General features: G+C 37.3%; 2 protein-coding genes across 51 annotated transcripts in view; one reads left to right on the plus strand and one right to left on the minus strand.

Annotated features, from left to right (window-relative positions):
* The window catches only part of Slo (calcium-activated potassium channel slo), a 228,869-nt gene that overhangs the window by 183,325 nt on the left and 18,590 nt on the right, over positions 1 to 26,954 (plus strand). For 22 of the 50 annotated variants that reach the window (XR_013087040.1, XM_076826209.1, XM_076826249.1 and 19 more), the window contains 6 exons: positions 451 to 519; positions 5,070 to 5,120; positions 8,777 to 8,797; positions 14,465 to 14,527; positions 21,535 to 21,567; positions 22,192 to 22,324. Coding sequence is in view for 49 of the 50 variants with exons in the window: in XM_076826209.1 (XP_076682324.1) it covers positions 451 to 519; positions 5,070 to 5,120; positions 8,777 to 8,797; positions 14,465 to 14,527; positions 21,535 to 21,567; positions 22,192 to 22,324 (370 nt within the window). In the remaining variant the exon portion in view is untranslated. The remainder of the gene's footprint in view (positions 1 to 450; positions 520 to 5,069; positions 5,121 to 8,776; positions 8,798 to 14,464; positions 14,528 to 21,534; positions 21,568 to 22,191; positions 22,325 to 26,954) is intronic. The other 28 variants (XM_076826219.1, XM_076826220.1, XM_076826248.1 and 25 more) reach the window with 9 other exon arrangements.
* The window catches only part of LOC143376209 (uncharacterized), a 1,054,554-nt gene that overhangs the window by 177,700 nt on the left and 849,900 nt on the right, over positions 1 to 26,954 (minus strand). The gene's annotated exons all lie outside the window — the stretch shown is intronic.

Below are 26,954 nucleotides of genomic sequence, written 5' to 3' on the forward strand. Positions count from 1 at the left end.
CTATCAATAATAATTTAAATACGATCAATACGTATTTATATTTGTATAAATTATTTATGTATTTTTTTGCTCCTTCATAAAAATAAACGTATTTCTCACCACTTTTGGGATAAATAATTATTCTTTTCTAATTTTTTGAAGCATACAGAATCAGGCTGTGAGGGAATTCTTATTTTCCGATGGTTTCCAAAATGTGCCACAATTTTCTGCCATAAATTTTCTCTTGTACTATTAAAAAAATTCGTCTCAGAGAAAAAAAAAACATGACGCGTACGAACTTGCGAAGATTAACCACAAACGTATCCTAACTTTGCCATTTGCGATATTTGCATACAAGCCTCCCGCTACCCTAGCTGCCCCCCTGCCCCCGTGCCCCTGTTTACTTAGGCAGACTGTCCCTATGTGTTTATTCACAGGCATATGTCCGGGCCGATCGCTCGATTTTTACAGATGTGGGGATGATGATGATGCAGACTGGCATGGTGAAAGGAAACACTGCCTACAGCAGTTACCTCGACGGTACGCGTGTTTGCGCCCTCCTCTCTGTCCTGCTAGTCCTAACGTACATCCTCTCGTCCAGTTTACTTTTCGAGCATTGTCAGAATAATCGTACAGAAACTCTCTAAAGCCGGGAACACCCGCGGCGTTCGACACGATGGGAAAGAACGCTCATTATTCTGGCAAACCTCTTTCTCTCTGTTTGAGTCAAAGAAACGGAGGGGCTATACGTATATATATATTTGCTGCATATTGCATAGATGTTTTGTATTTGCCAATGTATTTGGAGAGACCGATTGACCCAAACAGAGCCCGATCCCATTGACGTTCCACGAGGTAAGATGGTATAAGTGGTAAAAAAAAAAAAAAAAAAAAAAAAAAACGATGCAAATCAACGTTCGATATTTAAATATTCCACGTTCACATGCACTTACTCCACAGTACCTTTGAATTTCTTGCTCTGTGACGTTGTTCGATTCGTAATTGTTTCTCGCTGGGCTTTTTGCTAGAGCTGAACATTTGGCGAGCAGCGTTCTCTAACAAAGCAAATTAACGTCGACGTCGGTGCGGGCGAGTACGCCGGTTGGGCGTCGTAAATGTACAGAGTACGCGTTCCACGCGTATTCTGGCTTCAGTTCTCACGTGAAACCGTTGCTTCCGCAAATACGCATTTTCGCTAAGCACGTTCTATCGAAACCGTAAATATATATATATATAAATATATACATATATCATATATTCTGTATCTGTACATTAATGGCTGTTACGTTTCACTGATAAACAAATCTGCTCGTTTCAGGCTTGCCAATGATTACCGTTGTTTCAGTGTGCTTACGCGAAGCATCGTTAATTGATTTTTCTCACGTGTTCGTTCCGTCTTCCAAGCGGTTTTGTCAGTTCTGTTGAGAGTGACGTTGAACGAATCGTTTGGATGTTTTTCAATTTTCTGGGCTGTGTACACTTGCAGGTTGGTCTAGAGCCATGAATCTTTACACGTATCCGCAGGGTTGCTCGATATCTCCTCCCAAGAGTTTTTGCAGGCATATTAATTCGGGCCGTTTTGCATGTACACTCGTCCCTCGATTTACGCCGGGCGGGTATTTGTTCCACGCGGTTTTTTCTTACACGGTTGAGGATCGTGTGAGCGGTGTCTGCCAGAATAAAAATAAGACACGTAAGAGAAAGGCTCGTGTATGTTGTGAAGATTTATATAAATTTAAAGGGTATAGCCGGGTTGAGCATAGTAAAATGTGCCTCCAAATGAAATTGAACTTGATGTATAGCAATGGATAGTAGAGCGGGTGGAGCCAAAAGCTACACGGAAGCGCCTGCGCGCCACCTTCATGCACAAGCGTGCAGTGCGGTGCCTGGCCGACTCAAGCCGTTTCTGACGCATCACCACACCGCGCAGTACAGTGAGTGGGTAGTTCCAGCCGCTTCCGAGGCACCACTGCGCCATGCAGTACAGTGAGTGGGTAGTTCCAGCCGCTTCCGAGGCACCACTGCGCCATGCAGTACAGTGAGTGGGTAGTTCCAGCCGCTTCCGAGGCACCACTGCGCCGTGCAGTGCCACGGTGCCTTTTCTGAGGTACCACCGCACCGCGCAGTGCTGTAACATAGACGTATATAGACGGAGCGTAAGCTGAGGGGGGTTGCAAGGTTCGCGGTAAGGGAAGCGATACGGGTAACTCAGTGGTTCGGCATGCCGAATGCATCCGAAGCTGACTCGACGTGCCTGTATCTGAACCTCTGCATTTTCCCCTCCAAGCTTACGTTCCCCTCGCCGATAGTCCCAGCTTCTGCTCCGTCTATATATGGCTATGTGCTGTGGTGCGACGATTCGAGGTTATGTGTCATGCGATTCTGATTGGTCGATTCCCAACGAATCTTTAGTCCTACTAAAATCAACCAATCAGAATCGCATGGCACATAACCTCGAATCGTCGCACCACAGCACTACACGGTGCAGTGGTGCCTCAGAAAAGGCACCGTGGCACTGCACGGTACAGTGGTGCCTAGGAAGCGGCTGGAACCTGTGATGCCAGATCGGGGACGGGTTCCCTCGAGAATTTCCCCCCACCTCGCGCACACTACGCCGGAGCTGCGTGTCCGTGAGTTGGACTCCGAAGCGCCGAGCTCACGGACGTGCTGCTCCGGCGTGGTATGCGCGAGGAGGGGGAAATTCACGAGGGAACCCGTTCCCGATCTGGCATCACAGCCTAGGAAGTGGCTGGAACTACCCACTCACTGCGCGGTGTGGTGATGCGTCAGAAACGGCTTGAGTTGGCCAGGCACCGCACTGCACGCTTGTGCATGAAGGTGGCGCGTAGGCACTTCCGTAAAAAGCTGCACAGTAAATCTTTATAGAAGCTTCTCCCCCCAAATCATTTAATTAATAACTGAAATGTGATACCGGAAATGTCTTTCGGTGTGTTTAAATATCATTTTACGACTTAAATGTAAATAACACGAGGAAAATGTTTATAAACTTTTTTAAGAAATCGAGTATTTTTCCCAAATTTTGAATTTTTCACCTCGATTCGCGATACTCAAATGTCATTCGATTTGAAATTTTTTTTTTGCGTTGAATTTATACTTGCCTAAATCAACTTTTGCGCACTAATTGCATTTCGAGTCTCAAAAAAATCGGAATTCGACCCACTCTAATGGATAGATTCCTCAAAAGCGTAAAAAGGTAAAACGTTTTCAGATTAATTGCATTGACTCATTTAACACGTGTCAAAGTATTTAGAATCACAAATCACACCCATTTAATGAACAAAATATATTTTTCGTATGGGTATGCCAGTACGGGAAGGTAGGAAATACCTGTTTCTAAATTTTTTAAGTATATACCACCGATTCGAAATATCTGAAAAAATTACATATTAATAACTGTACTAAAACGCTAAAACTGTACAAATATAAATGTGGTAACTTGATAATTTGAATATGCAATCGGCATTTTAATATTATTGATTTTTTTAAAATTCAGTTTTGCAGCTGAAAATTCTGAAAAAATTCACAGACATGTACACCTATGTGTAGAATATCTCTGATTTTTTTTATAAGTCTCTATTCAATACAACAAAAGTAACGGAGCTTAAACTGCAAATTACGTTTCACCCTAGCAGAAGGAGTATCGAGCTGATACTTGTGAGAAATTGTCTTCTTTGGGGAACTTATCTATTGCTATACACTAAGTTCAATTTGGTTTGGGGGTACTTTTCGCTATGCTTACCCAGCTAGACCCTTTATTTTTCTAAACATTTTGTGCAAATATGCGAAATAAATATTTTTAAAATAGATTTAACTTCTATTCGTTGCCGTTGTCAGTACTGTACTTTTCCAACTTAACTATCCTCATTACTACAAACATTTTACACTTTTACTTCAGTATTCATCATTTAGGATGATCTCTTTTCAAAATTGCGACTGCTTGAGGGTTTGGATAAAAATATGTATTTCCTCACCTTGTAAAACAGAAACCGCCTATACAAACTACCACGCTAAACGAATTATTTACCTCCTATAAGAACCGCACGTTAAAAGTACGTACCGCGTGAATCGGGGACAAAGTGTACATATAACGTGCAGGTATGTATGTTTAAGCGTTACTGTTGCAGACGCTTGATATGATACTCATTTTACTATGCAAGTAAGGCGATAGAAAAGCCCCAGAAATGCTCTGTATAGAAAACTTAAGAGTCCACCTGCATCCTGTTTGAGAATCTATTAAGAGTCAGTAGTAGGAATAATCAAGACGGATCCTACATTTTATTTTTACCCGTCGACTGTTTTGCCGAATAAAGCATGCCCACAGCTACCTTCGTACGTTTCGTTCCAGTACTCGTGGCCCCGTTTTCCGAAGAAGAGAGACCGACCGTGTGCTAGTGGAGGAATAGTTCCGCAAACGTTCGTGGCCTTGATATTCGTATCTGCGAAATTATATCGGCGCAGCAATGCCACGGTGTAATAGAATCCCTTAAGTTCTAAATTTGCACGGATGGTGATGATCGATGCCCAGGGTTTATCGAACATGCCGGTTAAAAATACTCCATTCTCCCCTCACACGTTACGCATATTTGACATCATTCACCAACATCATAACCGATATAACATCGACGCCGTAATTAATCGAAAGAACAAAACGTAAGGAACGACTCAGTAACTAGGACCCCTAGCGACCACTGCGTAGACATCAAGTGGACAGTGTACCTTTATGTGTTCTAACCCGCCCTCACAGTAGATCAAAGTGACTTACTCAACGACCAGCAGTGTTAACGGCAAACTTCTCCGTCGATTGTCACGTCGCAGTCAGTTTTCCATATTCCCTTTCCATCGAACTGATGTAAACTGTCTCGCGTACAATTCTCTCTACCATCATCGTTCAAAATTCTCGCGGGATGCAGACGTTCGAAGTCTACCATCGAATTGACTGCTACACGTGACACGTCGATCGAAACTGGATCTACACATAGACCCTCTCCACCTGTTGCCACCCCCTGCATCTAGGTTCACATTATTTTGGTATGACAACTAACAGCTCTGGTTCTCCTCCCTTCGGGCAGTGGCCACATTCCGGAAAGGCGTGCGAGCTGTGCAAATGGTTGGAAGAGCAAGTATGTATCCCCCGCGCGTAGAATTGTATTCCACGTGTCATTTCTTTATTTCTCTCTTTTTTTTTTTGTATTACTTTAACCCCTGCCCCAAGCCAAGATATGAAAACTAGCCGAGATCCGAATGCAATGTAAAGAAGTTCATTGATCCTTCTGTAGGACCTTTAATTCGATGCACGTGTCTTCAAGATCTGTTCGCTTCGAACTTAGCAATTTTAAATTTCAGAAAGTAACTTCACTGGCGAAAAGCTCTGTAGAGATTGACGTTTGTGTTAGCGATAATTCGATTTAAAGGTCTCGTATAGGAGGATCCACCTTTCATCCTTCATTGGAGGCACATTAATCATTTACCTTTTAGAATGCAAAAATGATTCTGACGAGTTGAAACATTAAAAGGACGTGTATTGTTATTTCGTTACTTATTGGTGTTATATTATGCTTTGAAGAATGAATTAGAAGAAGGAAAGGTAAAAATGCATAATGCTTCACGTCCTTAAGGCCTAATCGAATCGGGGCATTCTGTTTAACGAGATGTCTGACGGAAGACGAATATATTATATCTTGCGGAGAATAGCACAACGTTTAATCGATCATTTTTATAGCTATTTGCAAGCATTTTTCCGAATCTCGTATTGGAAATTAGAGCACATAGACATGCTCGTTGTGCTAGTCTATTGTAATTCCATTCGAACTGATAACAATTGATTTCAACGTAGAATACTATTAGTGTTTTGGGATCCTATTGATGTGATGTCTTTTCATTTCTTTTTTCCAATTTTTTTTTTCTGCAACCGAAATTACACATTTCTATCTATGTCGTCTTGATTGTAGTTATCTGGAGGTTTGTAAATGTATTTCGATGGTTATTGTTGTGAGCGAATTATTGAGACTAATCGGCTCAAACTCGCGCGATGTGGTTGCCTTGAGTCTTGAACTAATTTTGAATTTGATCTTGCATCGATGTTCGATATCTAATAATTCGACGTGTTCTTTTTACAGTATCTTATAGCTAGTCTTTTATTACGTGGTTTTTTACTCGCCTTGTGGCCGAATCAACGACCGCGTCAGAGAAGTTGCTCCACGATAAAACTCGATATCTGCTTCGGTTCCTTAGATGTTCTCAACGTCATTGCAAAGCGTGTAGACAGTTCGTACTTGTTACACTGCGTGTGCAGTACTTGTGTGCTTCGAGCTATTACAGAATATTTTTTGAGGGAGGACTATTTCTGCAATCTCTATAATTTGGACAGTCACGAAACTTTTAAAAATATAATTGGAAGAAGAAGCAACTTGATGCTTTGACCTTTGGTAGATGAAGAAGTAGCTAATTGAGACGTGTGAAGCATACACCAAATTATTCGAAAGCAGTTACACCCTAAGTAGGGTGTGTCAATTTTTTCAATGATTTAATTTTAAATCACACAATTTCAGGTTTAAAATTAACCACTACCTTTAAATTTTCTGTACTACATTATGTACCTAGTGGGAATTTCATTTAAAATTATAGAAAAATACGAAAATTAATAAAGTTATTAAAAAAAAATAATATATGAGCTTATGAACCGCAACAGAAGCAAACAAGATATCGCTTCTTTGGTGGACTTTGTTAAATAGCATTAAATTTATTACACAGGTGACTACCATATTTTCATTTTGTAATGAATACACATTTCCATACATTTTTATGCGAATGTAATAAATACTAATTTCCACATATTTTTATTTTCATTTTCATGATTTTATGTAAGCAAGACTCACTTTAAGCAGTATATGAATATGTAAATTGTGGTTAAATCTTTCTTAATTTTCACTTTATTCAACTGTGATTTGAAGTAGCTAAACCTCACTGAAATCAATTTCTGAAGATAGTTTCAGAATCAGGATTAAAAACACCATTACTTTGTCACTAGTCAAAGTCATTTTAAAATTTTCAAAAATTTTAAATTTACCCACAAAATTGACACACCCTAACCATAAGTCGTGATTCTTTTTTTTTTTAAATATTGGTTACATTGAAATATTAATTTGACTAGGAAGTTTTCTCGTTTCTTCTCAATATGGCATTTTGGTTACACTACGTGAGTACCATTTCAAAATTCAGTAAAATATATTAAAAATTTGTTTTAACATATAATAACATCATTATAATATTAATACGAATAACTTTAGAAATCTGAACTATATCATTAATATATCCAAAAAAATTTAATTTAAAAAATTCTTTATTTTATTATTTCATTTATTAGACTGTTGCCCCGATGGGCGGTCTCAGAGCACGAGCATCCATCGCGTTTTCCAAAGCTCGCGTGGAAGGGGGCGCTCGAAACCAATGAAGTTGCAGGCATGTAACGGATGGAGAAAACTCTAGTAGCGTGCGTGTAGGTTCATACTCGTAGCCTTACATAACTGGGACTCTTGGAGCGCCAGTGTTCTACATTTTAGGAATTGGAAAAATAAACAGGAATTGGCTAACGATTAAACAATAATATTATATAATTGGACGGAATAGACTTGAGCAGTCCCACTTACACCTCTGATTAACAAAAAGTTTCTTATTAAACGATTTTTATTCAGCTTCAATCCTCTGTTTGTTTGTTTGTTTAATTCAAATCTAGAAACTCAATTTTAACTCACTTCCAACTATCCAATAGACTTGAAACTTTGCAGGCATAGGTAGTTTGGATGACAATACAAAATTATAAATAAAAATAACCCCCCCAGGGGTTTAAAAAATTACCCAGTCATCAATAAATATAACTCATAACCACAAATCCAAACGACTTGAAATCAGCCTATAACCACAAATCAAATCAATTTAATCGACATGAAATCAGCACACTACTAGAGTTTCCCCCATCCGTTACATGCCCGCAACTTCATTGGTTCCGAGCGCCCCCTTCCACGCGACCTTTGAAAAACGCGATGGACGCTCGTGCTCTCGGACCGCCCATCGGGGCAACGCTGTATTAGAAGAACAATTCCGTTTCTAGGAATAATATTTTCAACTATAAATATGAATATATTTATTCTAAACATGTCTTCAAATTTCCTTCAGAAATACGAAAAAACTTTTTAGCGAACCGAATATTTATTTCCCAAAAATTGTTACTTACTTCTTCTAAGCAGAACAAATAAAAAATTCCACCTCAGTATTTTCGTCTCGTGCAGAAAATTCATTTCATTTCATAACTGTCTCCTTAGCTCCCAACACTTTGTGTTAAGAAAGCTAAGAAGAAAAGCTCGACCACACTTCAGCAAGTATTCTGTAATTTCTAGGAGGCATTGGGTCCACCCGAATCGCCACCATTTCGATAGTTAGAAGCCAATGTTCACGTTGCCGCGTAGATAGTAAATCATGTGAGCGATGTGCGCGCAAAATAGAAAGAAAAAGAATCTACAGTTTCACTCGCATCGCTCATCGGAGCCTCACACAATTATTCACAATTACCTCACCTGTTATTCACCACATACATACATATCTATCTATACATCGCCATTTGCAGGCATCTGTGACACACATGCATATATAAACCCATCGATTCACCACGCACACTGATACACATTATATACACCGAACGCCAAGAAGGAAACCCTTTAACTAACTTTCTATGTGTCTATCTGTTCGAACTTTCTTCTCTTCATCCTCTACTACCACGTAGGTGAAGACTTCTCGTATCCAAGTAAGTCTAACATGGAGCGGGTGTGTAACAATGACAAACAAATATACGTGCACATTATTTACGTGTATATATGTTTATCGTTGTTATACGATCTTATTATTACTATAATATTACACTGCCACGAGATTCGAGATAATAAGAAGACGCATACATGTAATAGATCACAAGTAGGTTGTACGTGGCCATCATCAATTACAGAGCAGCGCTGCATTATGTATTTTGATCGACACTGCTGAAACGAGAGTTCCACTTTTTTGCACATCTGTTTTTTATTTATGTTCTGTCTACTTTCTCTGCTCGCGTGTCAGTAACGGATGGCCGTTCAAGGGAGAATACCCAGTCCGAGGGGCTCGAGGGATTAATGAAACGCCGATGACGCGCTGAGGCCGCCTTGATAACTAATGCTCCTGTCCAAATTTTTTTCTAAACCGTAACATTGATGTTCGAAATATGATCTATAGTTTACTGTGTTTTATTGTTCCATAAGAATCGGGAATACGAAATGTTTTATGCGGATAAAATTAGCGTATGATGTAGTTTTAATTATGCAGGAGAAAGAATGATAACGCTGGTGTATATTTAAATATTACGATAAATATGCATTTTCATAAATAATTTAAGAGTGATTAAAAATAATTAAATGTTGCTGTAACATCGTAGTAGCAATTTCTCTTTATAACATATGTAGGTACGTTGGGCTTGGCCCTTCTTTATACGTCTCCAATTTTTTTTTCGAAATTTTTTTGCTGTAGCCTCCTTTCTGAAATATTTATTGCAATCGGACGACAGGAAAAGGTACCGACCAGGCTTTAAAGTTTAGAATTAATCAAGGTTTTTGGATTTAAAGAATTTCTGAAAAATTTTGTTCAAATAATATTAACCCTCGGTTGTCGCACCTCCTTTTTCGAACGTAGTTGTCACACTGGGTCAATGTGACCCAGCCAATTTTCAATCAATTGGTATTTAAAAACTGTTTGTTGAATTAAGTCGCAATAATTCTGAGATAAAGTCTGAACATTGTAGAATATATTCCCATTGTTGAAAGTTGACATTTAAAGTATCGTCGTGTTTAAAAAAAAATTTAAAAGCATAAGAGTTGCAACAAAAAGGTTCTTTTGTTTAAAAAATCACAACTTTTTTAATTTTTAAAATTTTTAGGTAAAAATTTATAGTTATACTCTTGAGATATACTGCTTTGATAAAAAAAATAGTCCTATATCGGAGCTTTCAAAAAGGGTATTTATTTTGCATACTGAATAGTGGCATCATTTGGGTGGAAAAAGTCATGCATTTTTTTTTCTTATTCCAAGAATACAAAATTTAATTTTATCAATAACTAAGTCGGTTAAATTAAAAACAAGTCTATTGCAGACCGCCACAGTCATTGCATAAATAAGCATTTGGTAACTGAATTTGTGCCCCGTAATACAATAACAACTGTGTCCTAATTGTCGCTTCAGTAAAACAAAAAACAATTGGTATGAAAATACTTCTATTTGTACTTTTCTGATTGCTCTCGCACGCAAAAATGACTGTATCCAATTTGGAGTGAAAACGACGCCGTTGTCACGCATGGGTCAATTTGAGCCTACCTCAAATTTCGACGGCTTTCAAACACGCACAGTAGTATAATCCTTAATGATGCCTCAAAGATATGTGATCGCAAAGTCGAACTCCAAAGTGTGACAACCGAGGGTTAAAAGAGCATTGAATTTTCTACAATTTCTGTATATATAATTGTTTCGTGCTTACACCCATTTTTTACATAACAGGGTTGTAATGGATAATTTTTTAGATAATAGTATTTTTAGATAGCAATATTATCTAAAAAATAAATGGAAGCACGAAAAAATTATATATACAAAAATTGTAGAGGATCGAATGCTCTGTTGATATTATTTAAACAATATTTCGATAGGGCTTGCCATTTTTCAGAAATTCTTTAAATCCAAAAATATTGATGAATTCTAAACTTTAAGGGCTGGTCGGTTGCGTTTCCTGTTGTCCGATGGCAATAAACTTTCTCGGGGATTATTTTTTTATGAAATGGAATCATTCCTGGGGGTGAGAGCAAAAGAAATCGGGTGGTGAAAAATAAGGGCCACATTTACATGGGATTAACAATTTAATTGGCACCGGCGCGTTTTCACGCCGTGCGATATGTCAAAAGCATAGATGAAATGATTCCACGCAACTAAATGTTGTTTTCGGTAAACTGACGCTTTTGTTCAGTCAGGTAGATGATTTCAACAGCCATTAGGTACTATTACAGTTAAGAATGTGGAGATTAGCTTGACAATTTGTTCCGTGCGAGCAACGAACGTGTAAAAAGGCTTGCAACGTTTCATATTGTATTTCCGTTACTAAGCAGATTCTCTAATATAAGTACTGGAAGACTTTAAGTCCAGAAGCACATTAAAATAAACTTAATTTAGTATAAAATTTAATATTGTCTTCCTTAAGGGGGTATACTCGTTTCAACCCTCGGAAAATGTGTACATTTTGTGGATTTTTTTACACGTCAACGGCTTGATGAAGACTTCCCGTTTTTTTACTATCTTTACATAGTATTATGAACTACTTAAAAAAAAAGTTTCAGTTAAGAAACTATTGTTTTTCGGAAGTTATGCATACATATCCGAAAGTCTCTCGATTTTAGACGGCTAAACGGTGGGCCTGAAAATAGCTGTATGTCGTGTGTGAAATCAAAAACAATAAAATCTTCTTATAAAGCATGTCAATAGCTATCGTCCGACGGGGCCGATTTTGAAAATTTTGAAAAATAAAGAAATAGTGACATATCAAACGTAAAGTTACATTTTTCTAAGAGAAAAGGTCACCTTTTTTCTTTATAAATAATAAACGGGGAATCGGAATAAAAAAAAACCTCGTTGAACGATGTGGAATCTTATTACGATCCTGCATGCAAAATTGGAAGTGAATTGGTTGAACGTAGCGCGAGTTTTTAGGCCCACCGTTTAGCCGTCTAAAATCGAGAGACTTTCGGATATGTATGCATAACTTCCGAAAAACAATAGTTTTTTAACTGAAACTTTTTTTTTAAGTAGTTCATAATACTGTGTAAAGATAGTAAAAAAACGGGAAATCTTCATCAAGCCGTTGACATGTAATAAAATCCACAAAATGTACACATTTTCTGAGGGTTCAAACGGCTATACCCCCTTAAATCTCTGCTTTATTCAATTCCATAAGCTTGGCCTTAGAATACTAATCTTGCGAAGTAGATTTCAAAATAATTATACAATCTGAACATTATAAGTGGTATAATTTTTTTTTGATACAATAAACAATATGCAATGGTATAAATAAAATATATAGGAAAGACGTTGACTAAATTTTCAAAACTATTTGATTTTCATTCGATAGAACGATTCTGTTATTAAGTGTAAACAAATATCTAATACTTTAGCAGCAAAATCTTGGTTACACATCGCAGTTTCATTATATTACAATTAATATTGTAATTAACAGTCAAGCAATTAATAACAATAATGAACTGCCCCATAATATATTATGCTTAAGGAGAGACACCACGGTAATGGTCCGAAAAGTAAAGGTATCTTTGGAAATTTATTAAAAGCAAACTACGGAATGAATCTTTTTTAAACCTTCAGGACTTTTTATTGGATATTTAAGTGGTACGAATATCTTTTTTTAAATTTATTTAAAGCAGATTTACAAGCTGTACAGGACCAGTAACTTAGGGCCGCAAAAAATCTGGTTGACAGTTTTCTGAAGACACGATGCTTCTAAAATCAACAAACCAAAATGTTTTAGAAATTATATGTGAATGGCAACGGCACGCCGGTAGATTTTTTTGATTGGTCGTTTCCTTCTACTACTTTTTCAACGAAACAGGTTAATTTACTAGAACCAAATTTCACAGTTTCTTTTTCAAAGATTCGCCATTTTATCATTTTTCAAAATTTTCAAAATCGAACCCGTAACACCATAGCCTTGCGCATATAGTTTCTAAAACTTTTTGGTTCTTTGATTTCCGAATAACCGTTTCGTCGGAAAACTGTCAACCATGTCAGCTTAAATTTTTTGCTCCCCTAAGTTACTGTTCCTGTACAGCTTATAAATCTGCTGTAAATAAATTTAAAAAATATATTCGTATAACTTAAATATCCAATAAAAAGTCCTGATATTTTAAAAAAGATTCATTACGTAGTTTGCTTTAAATAAATTTCCAAATTTACCTTTAATTTCGGGTCATTACCACGGTATCCCTCCTTAATATTAATTTCTATTTACAAATATTCTTGTTCCTTTCACGATCACATATATTTTACAAATCAATAATTACAATAAGAAACAAGAATTCACCACTTACTATGTAATTTGGTGAAAAAAATCTGTTGCCTTCATCTTCTTGGAGCGAAGTTGCGGAGCGAGAATATAGCGCATTACTTTCTGAGACATTCTGAACAGATGCTCGAGAGGTTCCATAATTTCTTGAACTTCTGGATTGGGTATCTTCCCTTATTAACAAACCAACAGTGTATTATATACTCTTGCATGCCCTATGGTATTAAGCATCGTGGAATCTAATGCGAAAGTTGACCACGTACTAGAAAGCTAACTACGATAGACCAGTCATAACGTACTTACGTGCAAGATGACCGACACACACGCTAAGTTCCTTCTAGTGTTACGCCACGAGCCTACCCAATGCCGATGGCAACCGAAAATAATAGCTAACGAGGCAACGAGCTGCATTCAGGTTGCAAAGGACTTTGCGAACCAGGATATTCCGTGCTAACCCCTCGCTACGAACATTTCCACCCCCCTGTAATTCTGCTTTAAGACGGTAGAGTTTTACCATTTCTCGTGCACTCTTTCAAGTTCCCCCGTTTGTCGCACAGATTTACACTCGTTAAAATGCGCACTGGCAATGTCGAGTAAATATCCACATCGTAAGAAATTATCGTCGCATGCCTTTGAACAGCATTCCGTAGCACCTGGCAAAGGCAAAGATATCGCTGGCAACGTAGGAAGTTCCTTACTTCACCTTGGCTCACGTACTTTTCATTCCCACTTGGGATGGTAATATCAGAAGGATCTTACGTCTCCACGGAATCTTTGCTTCTGCGTATTTCAGCATGAATTAAGTATTGCCTGCGTACCTAGTTGAAAATTGTCTAATCAGTTTGTGTACGTTAATTCTATGTTTGTACAACGCGGGGGAGGTTCGCGATGTATGAATTTTGCTTCTTCGCCTCCTGACTCGTCCGCGTTGCCACGAGCAGCATTGGAATTCGTAGATTCCAAAGTAACACGTATATATGAATACGCAGCAATGTTTAGATAGTACTTTAGTGGATTACCAACCGTTCCAGTGTGAAACTTCTGTTTAGTCGGGCCTAAGAGCAGCCCTATGATGGCGGATTGAAAAGTATTGATTTTTTGAGGCAGAGACTTTTTTATTATCGAAGTGGGTTGGCGATTTAAAATGAACGATAGGTTGGGATCTGAATTAAATTTTAGAGTTGTGAATTAGGAAGTCATGATTGTTCAATGCTGGAACGGAGCCTCGCTTTAGTTAGCTCAAGTGGAAACATAGAAATGGCCAGTGATAGTGATTAGCAACTAGGCCTTAGGTAATTAGTTAGGGTAGCTAACATGTGTAGTGGTTTGTTACAGACGACCACCATCCTCCCCCTACATTCACTCCGCCAGAACTGCCCAAGATGGTTCACGTAAGAGGTACAGTTACACCTCAATAAAGACCATGCTACGATCTCGCAAGCTGCCCTTCCTTGTTTCGATGAATCACACGATATACTGGTACACTGTAACCAATCGCTTTCGAAGAGTCTCACGGACAAACGAATTCGAACAGTTGCTTCACCAAAGAGAAACGCTTTGCTCTCGTTATTTAACCACTGTTTGTACTCGATTCTCCTTTTTCTCTCTCTCTCTCTCTCTCTCTCTCTCTGCATCATGACTAATAAGCTTCACTGATCGATCCCGAATTTTTCCAGGGATTCAACACGAAGACACTTTGACTCACTTTTTTAACAGTGTTGGGTTTAAGCGACGTTTGAGGGAATTCTTGAACTGAACATGATGCAGGATTTGTTAGAATTTTTTGACAATTGGGCGACATAATGTGATAGTAGAAATAATGGTTTTCAAGAGTCAAAAGGAGATTTCGTAACACGTTTTCGTAGTAACTTCTCGTTTATCATTATTAAAAGACATCAATTAAGCTTTGATTAATTATTATGTTGATAAATTCTCTACTACTGTTCTAATGCAGTACATATACCTCACTAAAATGTATTTGTATTTAATATGAGACAAATTTTAATAGCCAGTAGCAAAGCTTAATTGATGTCTTTTAATAATGATAAACTGTATCTTCAATTATTTATTCTTAGCGTAATAGTTGTGTGCGTTACGAAACTATGCGTAGACCAATACGAGATGAAGCTATCGAGACAGAATCAATGTTCTAACCAATAAAGCTCCTGAATTTTTTTTGGAGTTAACGCACACCTATTCTGATGTGTGTATTTCTACGCTAAGAACTCGGCTTGGCCTACACGCCAGGAGCTTGGCACTATCCCCACCACTTCTGGCTCACTCTTGTTCTGCGAAGGCGAGACTCTCACCGCGAGAGCGATATGGAACGGGAGTGAGTCAGAAAACGTTGAGAAAAGAAGCACCGAGGCAGGCAAACGGTGTGGTGGGGGAATACCCCTCACGAAACTCTCCGGCCAATATATCTGGCTTTGACCTTAGTCAGGCGGCCGAAAAGAGGCGAATTTTTGTGAATTTTTTTTGAAAAAGCGGAAGTATATATTCTTACAGAACTTTTCGCACTTAAAAGAGCAACATTTAAAGAACATTTGGTAATTTTTCGTGGAAAAATATTTACGTTTATAATAAAGTAACAACCGACATCTAAGAAGCCTTTTTAAAAAATTGCTTTTGCGACGAGCACTGTCATTCGAAACCAGATTATCTAAAATCAAAATACAAAAAAGATTTCGTTAATATATTAATGTATCCTCTGATTGGCGGAAGGAATTTCCGAAATATTAAATTAAAACAAAATGGCGGCTATTTAAAGTTGCAGTCCTGATTTTTTCGTGCAAAAATCACGCTTTAAATTAATATTTCGGAAATTCCCTCCGTCAATCAGAGGATGCATTAATATATTAACGAAATCTTTTTTGTATTTTAATTTTGGATAATCTGGTTCCGAATGGCAGTGTTCACCGCAAAAGCAAATTTTTAAAAAGGCTTCTTGGATGTGGGTTGTTACTTTATTATAAACGTAAATATTTTTACACGAAAAATTACCAAATGTTCTTTAAATATTGCTCTTTTAAGTGTGAAAAGTTCTGTAAGAATATATGCTTCCGCTTTTTCAAAAAAAAATCACAAATTTAGTCACCTGTAACGCGAGCTCAATATATTTTAAACTCTTTTGACACCATGATGTAATTTTATGCAGCCAGAATTTAAAAGGCTAGTGTCACCATTTCACATTTTCGTCACTCTGAAAGTGCAAAGAATATATTTTAATAACTGAAAAAGTATTTTAATAGCGTTAAAGTTAAGCGAATCAATCTATATTATGATATTATATAAAGACCATTTCCTACTTTATCGCCCAAAAGGGTAAAATAGAGTAATTCCTTTTCATTTAACTAAGGTCTTTCAAAATTTTTATTCTAAAATTGTTTTTACTTTACGAGAATGTGTATAGAGAATTTTACGAGTCTTATTCTTAAAAAATCATATGAAGGATTATTAAACAGTCTAAAAGAGGTCTTTATACCTTTAAGGTATATGAATTGTAAATAAAATAAATAAATTAAGAAAGTTCATATGAACCCATGGAAGTAAGTGCTTTCATTCATAAATTAGTTGCAGAGCTCGATCTTAATGTCTATTATTTCTTTTAAACCAAAGAGTAAATAAGGCTGAATAAATAAAAATGTGTGTAACGACATATGTTTGAAAGCTAATTAAAATTGATATGTTAAGTTTATTAGCAGCTTATTCTGCTGTTTGAAAGATAAAAAGTGTGCATCTACATGTTTGGTTTGACCTCATGACACGATGATAATGAAATATTAATATTGATAAGATAATAATCAAAATATCAATTTAATATAACCGAAAAATTTACGGTCAGTCATTCTCGAAGTACGGAACGTGTTACGAAAGTGTGTAAATACTGAAAATTGTTTGTACACAAGCACAAAAATGATTCAAATAATTTTAAATATTCAAAATAATTATAATTTCTGTAAAAGGTCAAGCATCTAACGAACTTTGCTAAAAACATTAATAGTTGTAGATACTTATGAAAAACATTGTTTTCAATCACTCATGGAATTATCTCGAACAAAAGTGATGAAATTTAAGTAGTTTTAACTGGAAAGTTCACTGAATTCAGTAGTATTACCTTAAATACTCTCGTACGAGCGTTTCTCGAATGATCTTGAATACTACTTAAAACGACTATTACAGTAGCCAAAATCCAGCACTGTTTCACGTTTTATGTGTACCGGAAGTCGCGCTTCTCTATTCTTACACCGATTTTGGAGAAAGTAGAAAAGAACCTCAATATAAAAATAGCGAAAAAGAAAGGATTATTTTTTCAAAACTAACAGTTGTATCACGATTTTGTCGTTTACTACTTTCTCCGGCCTCAATTAGTGCATGCAGCTATTGTAGATATATTACGAGTTTATATTTTCAGTTAACAGTTCCATTAATTTACACTAATGTAGCAAAGTTGACGTTTTCCTAATTTCTTTTTAATTTACATCGTAACCCACAGAATTTAATTTCCAATTTTATAGAATCATTAGAGGATGCACTGTTTTTCTTTCTGTTTCTCAGTTACATTTACTTCTCTTGTAAAATTCATTAGACTTGATTAACTACATAAGTGCTTAGAGAACTTGCAATTAGTATCATCACAAAGTTTCATAACATTCACATCACGTTTAGTGTTAGTTACGTTTTGTTGTAGATGTAATATCACAATAGTGGTCATAGTTTCAGAAAAGCATCGATTTATAATAGACAAATCACAGTGATTAATTTGTTTAACATTCTTCTCACCGTAGAGAACAATTCTGGTGTCTCTTAGATCAGAGACTATAGTAAGTCACGTGAAAACAACAGTAACTTGAACGAATAATTATGTTCATCGTCGAGATTGATCCTCGCGATTGGTAATATCATTGCAGAGGGGGAAATCTGAGTAAATTGGAACGTTCGATTATTTATCCGTGTCGATTGAACCTTTCCACACAATTGATATACGAAATAATATATTTGCTGTGGTGTTCGTCTGCGTAAGTAGTAAATCAGGAATTTACAGATTTCAGTGTTTCTCACTATTTAGTGTTGTTATACGACAAAGGTTTATACATCGAAGAGTAATAAAAGTGTATGTAAGAATGGAATATCTGACTTGGACCATACCGAAGTCGTATATATAGATTATTATATGTATTATCTGAACTTCGTTCGAATTAAAATCAGTATAATTATTGTGATAGATAGTTTGAGAGATGCTGTTTGAATTAAAATGTTTTGGGCGATTCAGTCTTTTCTGTGAATCTTCTATGTCCTGAGTAGATATATTCTTGGTTTAGGATGTTTAGAGTACTTCCTTTCAGTATAATATTTATTCTTTGATATATATATATATGTAACTCGTACGTGTTCTGAATATATCTATTGACAGTTTATTGTTACATATGTACGTTCTATTTATGTCATTCTATTATCGAGCGTAAAACAATGAATTTCTAGTTGTAGAAAGCACGGTAGATTGGTCTCACATTTGGTATTACAATTTCTTTCTATGGTAACACTAGACAGAGCACATTTACATACTCTATTTCATTTTCTCGATCTGTTGCGTGTAAGATGGTGTTCCATCCGATTACCATGACAGGTGCTTAATTGCTTTTTTATTGCCGATCGCAGAGGGCCCGTGTCGTAATGGCCAGAAATTGCATGTGTCGCGAATATTACGTCGGTCTCATTAATAAGTCGGATTTGCTCCTCTACAGTCTGTCATCTGATACTTTATCGAACACCTTCTTCAATTTTAAAATTCAAGTTTATTCAAATCTGTTCAAATGAACGTCCGATTGATGCTCGTGAACTTTTACAATATTATGTTACGAGTGAAAGGAAATATATTTAAGACAATACAATGAAAAAATTGGTTTTCCTTGATAGATCGATTTTGTTCCTCAAAAGTTCATTACTTGAAACTTTATCGATCACATTGAACCTTAAAGTTGAAAGGGGAATTGAAATCTATTCGAAAACAGAATATATTGATGCTCGTGAAATTTTGCAATATTACATTATTATTTTTTTATAATGTTTCATTGAATACTACTTGAAATAATTATGATACTTTTGTTAGTCGCTCGAGCGAGAAAATACCTAAATCAGCGCTGTCCAAGATCGCTCCCGCGGGAGCTTGGGGTTCCCCCACTCTCGTCCGCGTTGTCAGGGATACGGCTAGCCCGTCATGGCAGCCTTCGTAGCGTCGCGCGGTCTCCTTGACAACGGAAGGCACGCTGCGCGAAAGAAAGATTGGAGGGGGAAGCAGGCGCGTGAGGGGCCCCTACGCTGGACAGCGCTGACCTAAATATACCTATGTTATCTTCGAAAATAGAAAAAAATTGTAAGAATTTTGTTTCTATATTTAAGTACACATGACAGAAATTGTTTTCCTTGATACTTTAAGGTGATTGAATTTTTCTTTACAAATAATATAAAATATTGCTATGAATATTTGTATATTAGCTACAGTTGACGCTAAATCCCTCTGCTCTATTGAAATATTGTAAATATTTGGATATTTACTATGAAAAATGAGTATTAAGAATATGCGGTAACAGAACCATAATTTATTATAATATGAATAGTTAAGTACAGAAATGCAAAATATCATTGTCGATATGAGATTTTTTAAGAAGTAAATATTTACAAGAATTTTATTTTCAATATCATGGGATTAGAAAAGGAATAACTTTGCTGTTTATGTATTTCCTCTTACGAACAACATACCTCTGACCTTGAGAAGGATTTTCGTGTTTTTAAAAGAACCAGACATATTTAAAGCAATTTCTTCACTACAACTTATTACTTAATAAAGTTACAATGAATATTTCAGTAGTACGTTATAATATTTTTACACGTTGCATACACTGTCATATAAAACAGAAATCTTTCCTTTCATTATCATATGGGACATTTGTAATTATTCTCAATTTCAAAATTATCAATTAACAATTAATAACTCGGAAACGAAGCCTCGAACGCAATTTCTACATTCTTGATTTTCGTCTTATTTCAGCATGTAGAACCACCCCTTAAGGGGGTATTCTCGTCTAGAGCAGGGATGTCGAACTTTCCCACTCCGAGAGCCGCACGAGTCAGGCCCCCGGTCCGCTGGTTCCCCCACCTATTTTTCTCCCGGCGTTGCACGAGACCCGGCAGGGAGAGAGTGCGGCACCCGGAGGAGAAATTCATCAGAATGAAGCAGGTGTGGTGGGGGCCGTTCTCCTACGGCTCTACGGAGCAGGCGAAGAGGGGAAGGAGCCACTGCGGCTCGCGAGCCGCTAGTTCGACACCCCTGGTCTATAGGGACGAGATCCTCTATTCTCTTTAGGCACGACTCACAACAAAATTACGCAATGTCTACCGATAAGCATTATCCACGCGTATTTACTAACATTTCAGTAAGTTGTAAAAAAAATTTCAGTCATATATAATAATAATTAATGGAGATATGGGTTTTTCTCAAAACTGTGTTTTTCATGACGGTACACACGATATCTCAACTTCTAATGGACCAATCTGGTCCATCTTTTTCGTACACCTTCAGAAAACACATAATAATAGCCGGTACCAGAATCAAGGCGAAATAGTTTTTTTTTCACAAGTTTAAAGCCGTTTAAAGACGAAAAAAGCACGGAAAAGATGAGTTTTAAATTCAAAGTCCTGCCATTTTGTGAATTTTTAATTTATTTTCATAAATCTGCTTCCGGCTATAGCCACGCTCTTACTGATTAAGAATCCCTTTGGTTTTTTCGCTTTGGATCAGCGGAGCAGCCGAAATCGTGTATACCATGAGGCAACTTTTTTTTTGCGCACGCTCTACGAGATGATCCATATCTTCATTAATTATTATTATATATGGCTGAAATTTTTTTTACAACTAAGTGAAATGTTAATAAATACGTGTGGATAATGCTCATCGGTGAAAGCTGTGTAGTTTTTTTGTGCATCGCCTCTAAAGAAAGGCAACAAATTGGCCTTCTAGACGAGAATACCCCCTTAAAGTCTCTGACATCCCTTGCCGAACACCCTGCATGTATAACGTCGAATATTAAAATCAGGTACTCGCTGTACGACGAGCAACGTTCGATGCAATATTGAAAACGACATCGTTCGCCAGTCACCTGCAATTCTGGCCATTGAAAGTTGACGAGGGTGGCACGTGCAAAAGGATGAAATATGCGTGCCTGTAAGCATGGGGTTGTAGGTAGACTCTTGCCGATAAGAAGTACAGATGCGTTATAACGGGAGGGGGGGAGATAGGTCACGATCAGTGTGACACTCTGTAACTGTCTTAATCATTGTTGCTTTGTCTATTAGCCACGCCGAACCAGAAGCCCAGCTACGAATTAATGTTGACGTATTAATTATAGGTGAGGTCAGTCGCGATCGAGACGACCCGAACGGTGAGTTTCGAACGAGCCCATTTCATTCCTCGTTGTTGCTCAATGGAGGTTGCCTAATGACCCATAACAAGATAGCACGTGTATTTTAAGTTGAAATGATTTCTACGATTTTAACCACCAAACACTTACGAAACTATTAGAACTGTGCACCGTTACGAATTTTCGGTTTATTTCGCTTTTATTCTACACGTATGTACATCAGCAACGCTTATATTCTTCCTGCAACTATACGCTGGCAACGAGTAAACAGAAGTCGTGTATTCTACAATTATTCCCCCCCGGGATGCAACTGCGTTCAGAGATTGACAAAATGGTTCAGCAGTTGATGCCACGAAAGTGCTCGTAATTGGTAATCGTTTGGGATTGAATTCAGGTGATGCATGATCCCTCGTCGTTTTCACGTCCCAAGAGTCACGAAACGCTGGGGGATTTGACTCAATGCAGTGTACAGTTTCGATGTTAATTACAGTATTATTTTCGGTGTGAGACATGTTTGTTTACGTTGTGAGTTGAGCTATTATTTCTCGGAGTGTGTTGATTTCAGGTTGGAGCATGATTCAAGCTTGATAACTCTGAATCGTCGATTTGCGCGTTAATGACCAGCGATTCCGCCTTGTGTTGCAGCGATGAGAAACCATCGGAACTCCGTCGGGATGACCATGATGAATTCGACGAAGCAGGTAAACAAGGTGAAGCCGAATGTGAACCGAGCGGCGAACGACAGTCTATCAAGCCCGAATCAGCCGTACAATCAGAGGTACCTAATCAATATCAAATCACACGCATCTACTGTACGCAAGCTCCAGCGTGCGAATTTCACTACTGAGAATAAATTGTGCAGACAATATCGTCGGACCGGTGTTGCTGGAGTTGTTGTTGCGTTTAGGTCCCGCCACAGACCTAGAGGTGTGCTGCATCTCACGTTTCACGAAACTGATTGTGCACTCAACCGTTAACAAGAAGCAATCACCAGAAACATAATACACTAATTTACTTTACTCGAACGTTCTACTGTAAGCATACACAGCTGCGCAATAACTGTCGAAGGACCCTTCATCTTTTCTCTCTGCAACCACACTTCTCTGTCGTATCTTACAACTGACTATCATATCTGTCTCTAATAGTTGCACGATTAGATCTACTCAAGCTGTTCCGTACACTACCATTCTTGTGTGACTTGCACAGATAGGGGTTATTCAAACTGCAGATGACTCACCTCATCCTCAGTCTCGGTGTATTTGCTTCGTGTGCATTTAAGAATAATTCAGCACCTCGGTTTACGTTCCTCGTCGTCACGGCAGATTAATCTTCCAGCGGAACTAAGCTGTTACGTACTTTGAATAACCTGAGAGACTTTCCGAGCATTCGTTTCTAATGATTTGTACCACGAAGTATACGTATAGTCACCCTTCTAACCAGGGAACCTATGATCGAGCTACCTTTGTATATTTGCGGAGTGCACTACGATGACTTGCACAGTATTCCTTGACCAATTTATGCATCTATTTTCGTTTGAGCAGCATGTCTTTTTCAAGTTACTGAGCGATACGTGTATAAGTGATACATAATTATATAGCCCCAAAGTCTAACGTAACGATTCTCGGTAGAGAACTTCCATGCGATCCAGAATCATTTTCATAAGGCGAGGAGTTGCTTGCAAGGGGACACCGCGAACCTGCGCTCACCGATTGGAATGTAACTTTATGGGTGTATAAAGGTGACTCCAGACAAGAACAACGGTATTCTTCAATCGTACCCAGTTGCTCTTTAAGGCTGTGAAAACTAACCTCAAAGTTGAATAGGCACTCCTACTTTTTCGCGTGTAACTCCTAAAGTATAAGAAATAGAAAGAAATGTTTGAAACAAAAGTTTAACGCTGCACTAAGCGCTGCAAACTTACCTTAACCAAATTTTGGATTTTTCTCGTCAGGTATTTATTTTTTAATATCTTTTCAAAATTTTGTTAACGCAAGTTTGCAGCCCTTATTGTATCATTAAACTTTTGTTTGATCTCTCTCTCTCTCTCTCTCTCTCTCTCTCTCTCTCTCTCTCTCTCTCTCTCTCTCTCTTGTACTTTAGGAGCTACACGCGAAAAAGTGGGAGTGCCTATTTGACTTTGAGGTTAGTTTTCACAGCCTTAAAGGGCAATTGGGTGCGAATGAAAAATACCGTTGTTCTTGTCTTGAGTCACTCTATAAACCCATAAAGTTACATTCTAATCGGTGAGTAAAGCCGGGAATCCACCGAGAAGCTAAGCTATGCTATGCGATGCTATGCTATGCTATGCTGTGCTATCCTATGCTACGCTATGCTATGCTAAGCTATGCTAAGCTATGCTATGCTATACCATACTACGTTTTAAAAAAAATAGCTTCAATACATTCTTATGGAACAATACATTCTTATGGTTTCCACCAAAAGCTATGTTAAAATATAGCATCGCATTAGCTTAGCTTAGCTTAGCTTCCCGGTGGATTCCCGGCTTTAGGGACCGCGATGCTCCCTTCTTAGTTAATTCATTCCCACAAGGTCATTCTCACTTAGCTTAGTATCATGTATGTACTATACTCGTTTCATCAAAATGATATTTACTTAGCCCTTCATTTTATGTAATTTCGAACGTCGTACACATTTAATTACAAATTTTCAGTCGACATTGGACACATTATTAGAATAATTGAATCGGTTATTTTAAAAACGACACGTGTGACATTATTCGCGGTTTTGAGTCAGACACATATCTGTATACAGATTGCTAATACCCATCGTTTGGTATCGAAATGACACAGGTTCCAGCTTTCAGCTACCCTGGTCTGTTAAAAGCAGCCTCAAAGATTGAGATTAGCGCAAGAACGATACACATATATGCTTTCGTATATGCAAGTGACCTGGACTACGGAAAGGTGGTAAATGCAGGGTTGCCAGGCGACTCAGTGCACGTACTGGCATATATGACGTCACTTGGCTTGGATTGGCTTGGCGTTGGCATCTCGTCTCGGCGTCACCAACCAAATATAAGTATTCCTCTTCTCCTACACCGTATGACGTCATATAGGCCAGCACGCCGCCATTTATCCAATACGCCTGGCAACCCTGGGGTAAATGTGTGAAAACTACTATTTCAGAAAAGAGCTGTAATGAAATATTCTGCTCGTGCAATCGACAGGCAATCATCTGCCTTCTCTCGGTTCTTCTCCTCTCGAAAAAAAAGAAAAAAGAGCGTACCTATACTCCCTGTCATTTAAGAAGGAACTCGTTTCGCGCATGTAGAATGAGCTCATTGGCTCCGAAAAAGCGTTGGTGGGGGTACAGCCAATAGTGGCTTCTCCCGGCACCAATGAGCGTCAACCTGCGCAGAACCGGTCTAAACTCGTCGATCGGCAGGTTCCTTCTTAAATGACAGGGAGTATAGGTACTTTTTTATACAAGAATTACTTAAAACCTCAAAATCGATATCTTCATATATTAACCACCGTAGTCCAGAGCACATATGTGTGCTGTTTCTGCAGTGCCATCTGCTCTGAGTTCGAAGAAAATGATTCATAAACATCGGTCATGAACAGAACATTAATTTATCCACGTAATTTTCATTATTGTTTTAATACCATGTGTATTCAAACAAATAAAATATGGAGCTTCATCTTTACGCTGGAAGTTTCGAATAAAGAACACCACCAAAATCTTGGAAAAAGTAGTTTACTGCAGAGACAATACATGTGAAACATTTTTCCAATTTTTTTTCTTTGTTCTCTAATGGAAATTTGGTTACCTAATTTGCCAGAACAATGTAAAAGCTTTCAATTTAAAAACATACAATGAATCAGTTTTATATCGATTTTCTCAATAAATTATGTATTCAGAATGTATTTCGTTTTGATCTTCAATAGAAATTCGTCTTTGTACAAGTTAAGTAGTAATTGGTTTCGTATATTGTTTCTAACTAAGATCATAGAATGAAGGGTTAAAATACATTCTAATTAAAAGCTTTCGATCATTTTGCGAAACCTTCTCAGACTTTCAGTCTATGTCTGTCCACAAAGTACCATCATTTATCATTGTACCTACTGGTATAACCACCTATCTTGTTTTATTTACAAGCCATTTGGTGTCAAATCGTGCCCACCTTTTTCAAAACTCGCATTATTTATTGACTAGTCTTCAGAAAGTAATTTATGCATTTTACTATACACACTCGAACAGTTTTTATAATATTAAACGTTAAAAGTTCAGAGAAATATCGAAATTAAATAAAAAAAAGCCCAATAATTTTCAACCAGGGAAATTGAAAAGTATTATACAAGATTATTAGAATGCTCATTAATTGTTTTGAGTACTTGAATTAGACTAACAATTAATAACAGTTTTGGTAAATAAAGCCACAAATAGTCACAACTACGTGTACACCATTTTACGCCTCAAGTTTCTGCTAATAATGCACGTTTTTCGTAATATTTCATTAAACTTGCAAAATGTGAACGTTTCAAATAAAAGTGACTTGCTTTTAAAAAAGCTATTAAGAATGCAAAAAGTAATATGTCGTTGTATCTTAAAAAAACTAAATGATGTGGAATATCCTTTGATGATTGTGAGTTTGTCCATAATAGATTTGAAGAAAATGCCTCATAACAATTTATCTGATCCGTCCTATAAAATGTCACATACCTAATCCTCGTGTATAAGGGATATCTGAGGGATAAAAGCGTTGGTATATCAATCTACAGAATTTTGTTAACTTAATATACATAAAAGACTAGGTTGAAAGTAATGCACACAGTCAAATGTTTAAAAAACTCAAGCATAAAGCAAAGAATAAAACAGACCAGCAATGAAATGTATTTATACATGAATTATAATATGAAAGTAGTATATAAAAGATGTAAGGGCTTATTTTACAAGATATAATATGTATCTTCAAAGTTGTAACAGTAGAATATCTTTCACTTCATTTGAAAAGAAAAGAAAAGCAAAAATTAAAATTAAAAAAGCTTCTTCATTTTAGAACATTTTTTACATTTATTTACTGTCGGAGCTATCCAAAAGTAAGATCCAACGGCATCGTCTTTAGAGCATATTGCCCTTGCAGGGTCAATTTTCAAAACCCTGCGCCAGTCATAGTGCTAATATTTCATCGTTAGAAAACAAACTCTTATCTTACAAAGTTGCGTATAATAAAGATTAGTTGATATTTTAAAATTTGCCGCATTATACACGCACCACCCCAATTTTTCCATCGCGTTACATGAATCTTTGTGATACGAGACCGCGTTATACAGGGTGTCCCAAAATTGAGGGACAATCCTGCACATGCAATATCTTGACGCAAAAAGACATCGAAAAGTCCTTTACCGTTTTTCGATCCGAGGCTTCGTTCTCGAGATATTAACAGT

The sequence above is a fragment of the Andrena cerasifolii genome, chromosome 14, assembly GCF_050908995.1.
Source record: "Andrena cerasifolii isolate SP2316 chromosome 14, iyAndCera1_principal, whole genome shotgun sequence".
Classification (NCBI taxonomy): Eukaryota; Metazoa; Arthropoda; class Insecta; order Hymenoptera; family Andrenidae; genus Andrena; species Andrena cerasifolii.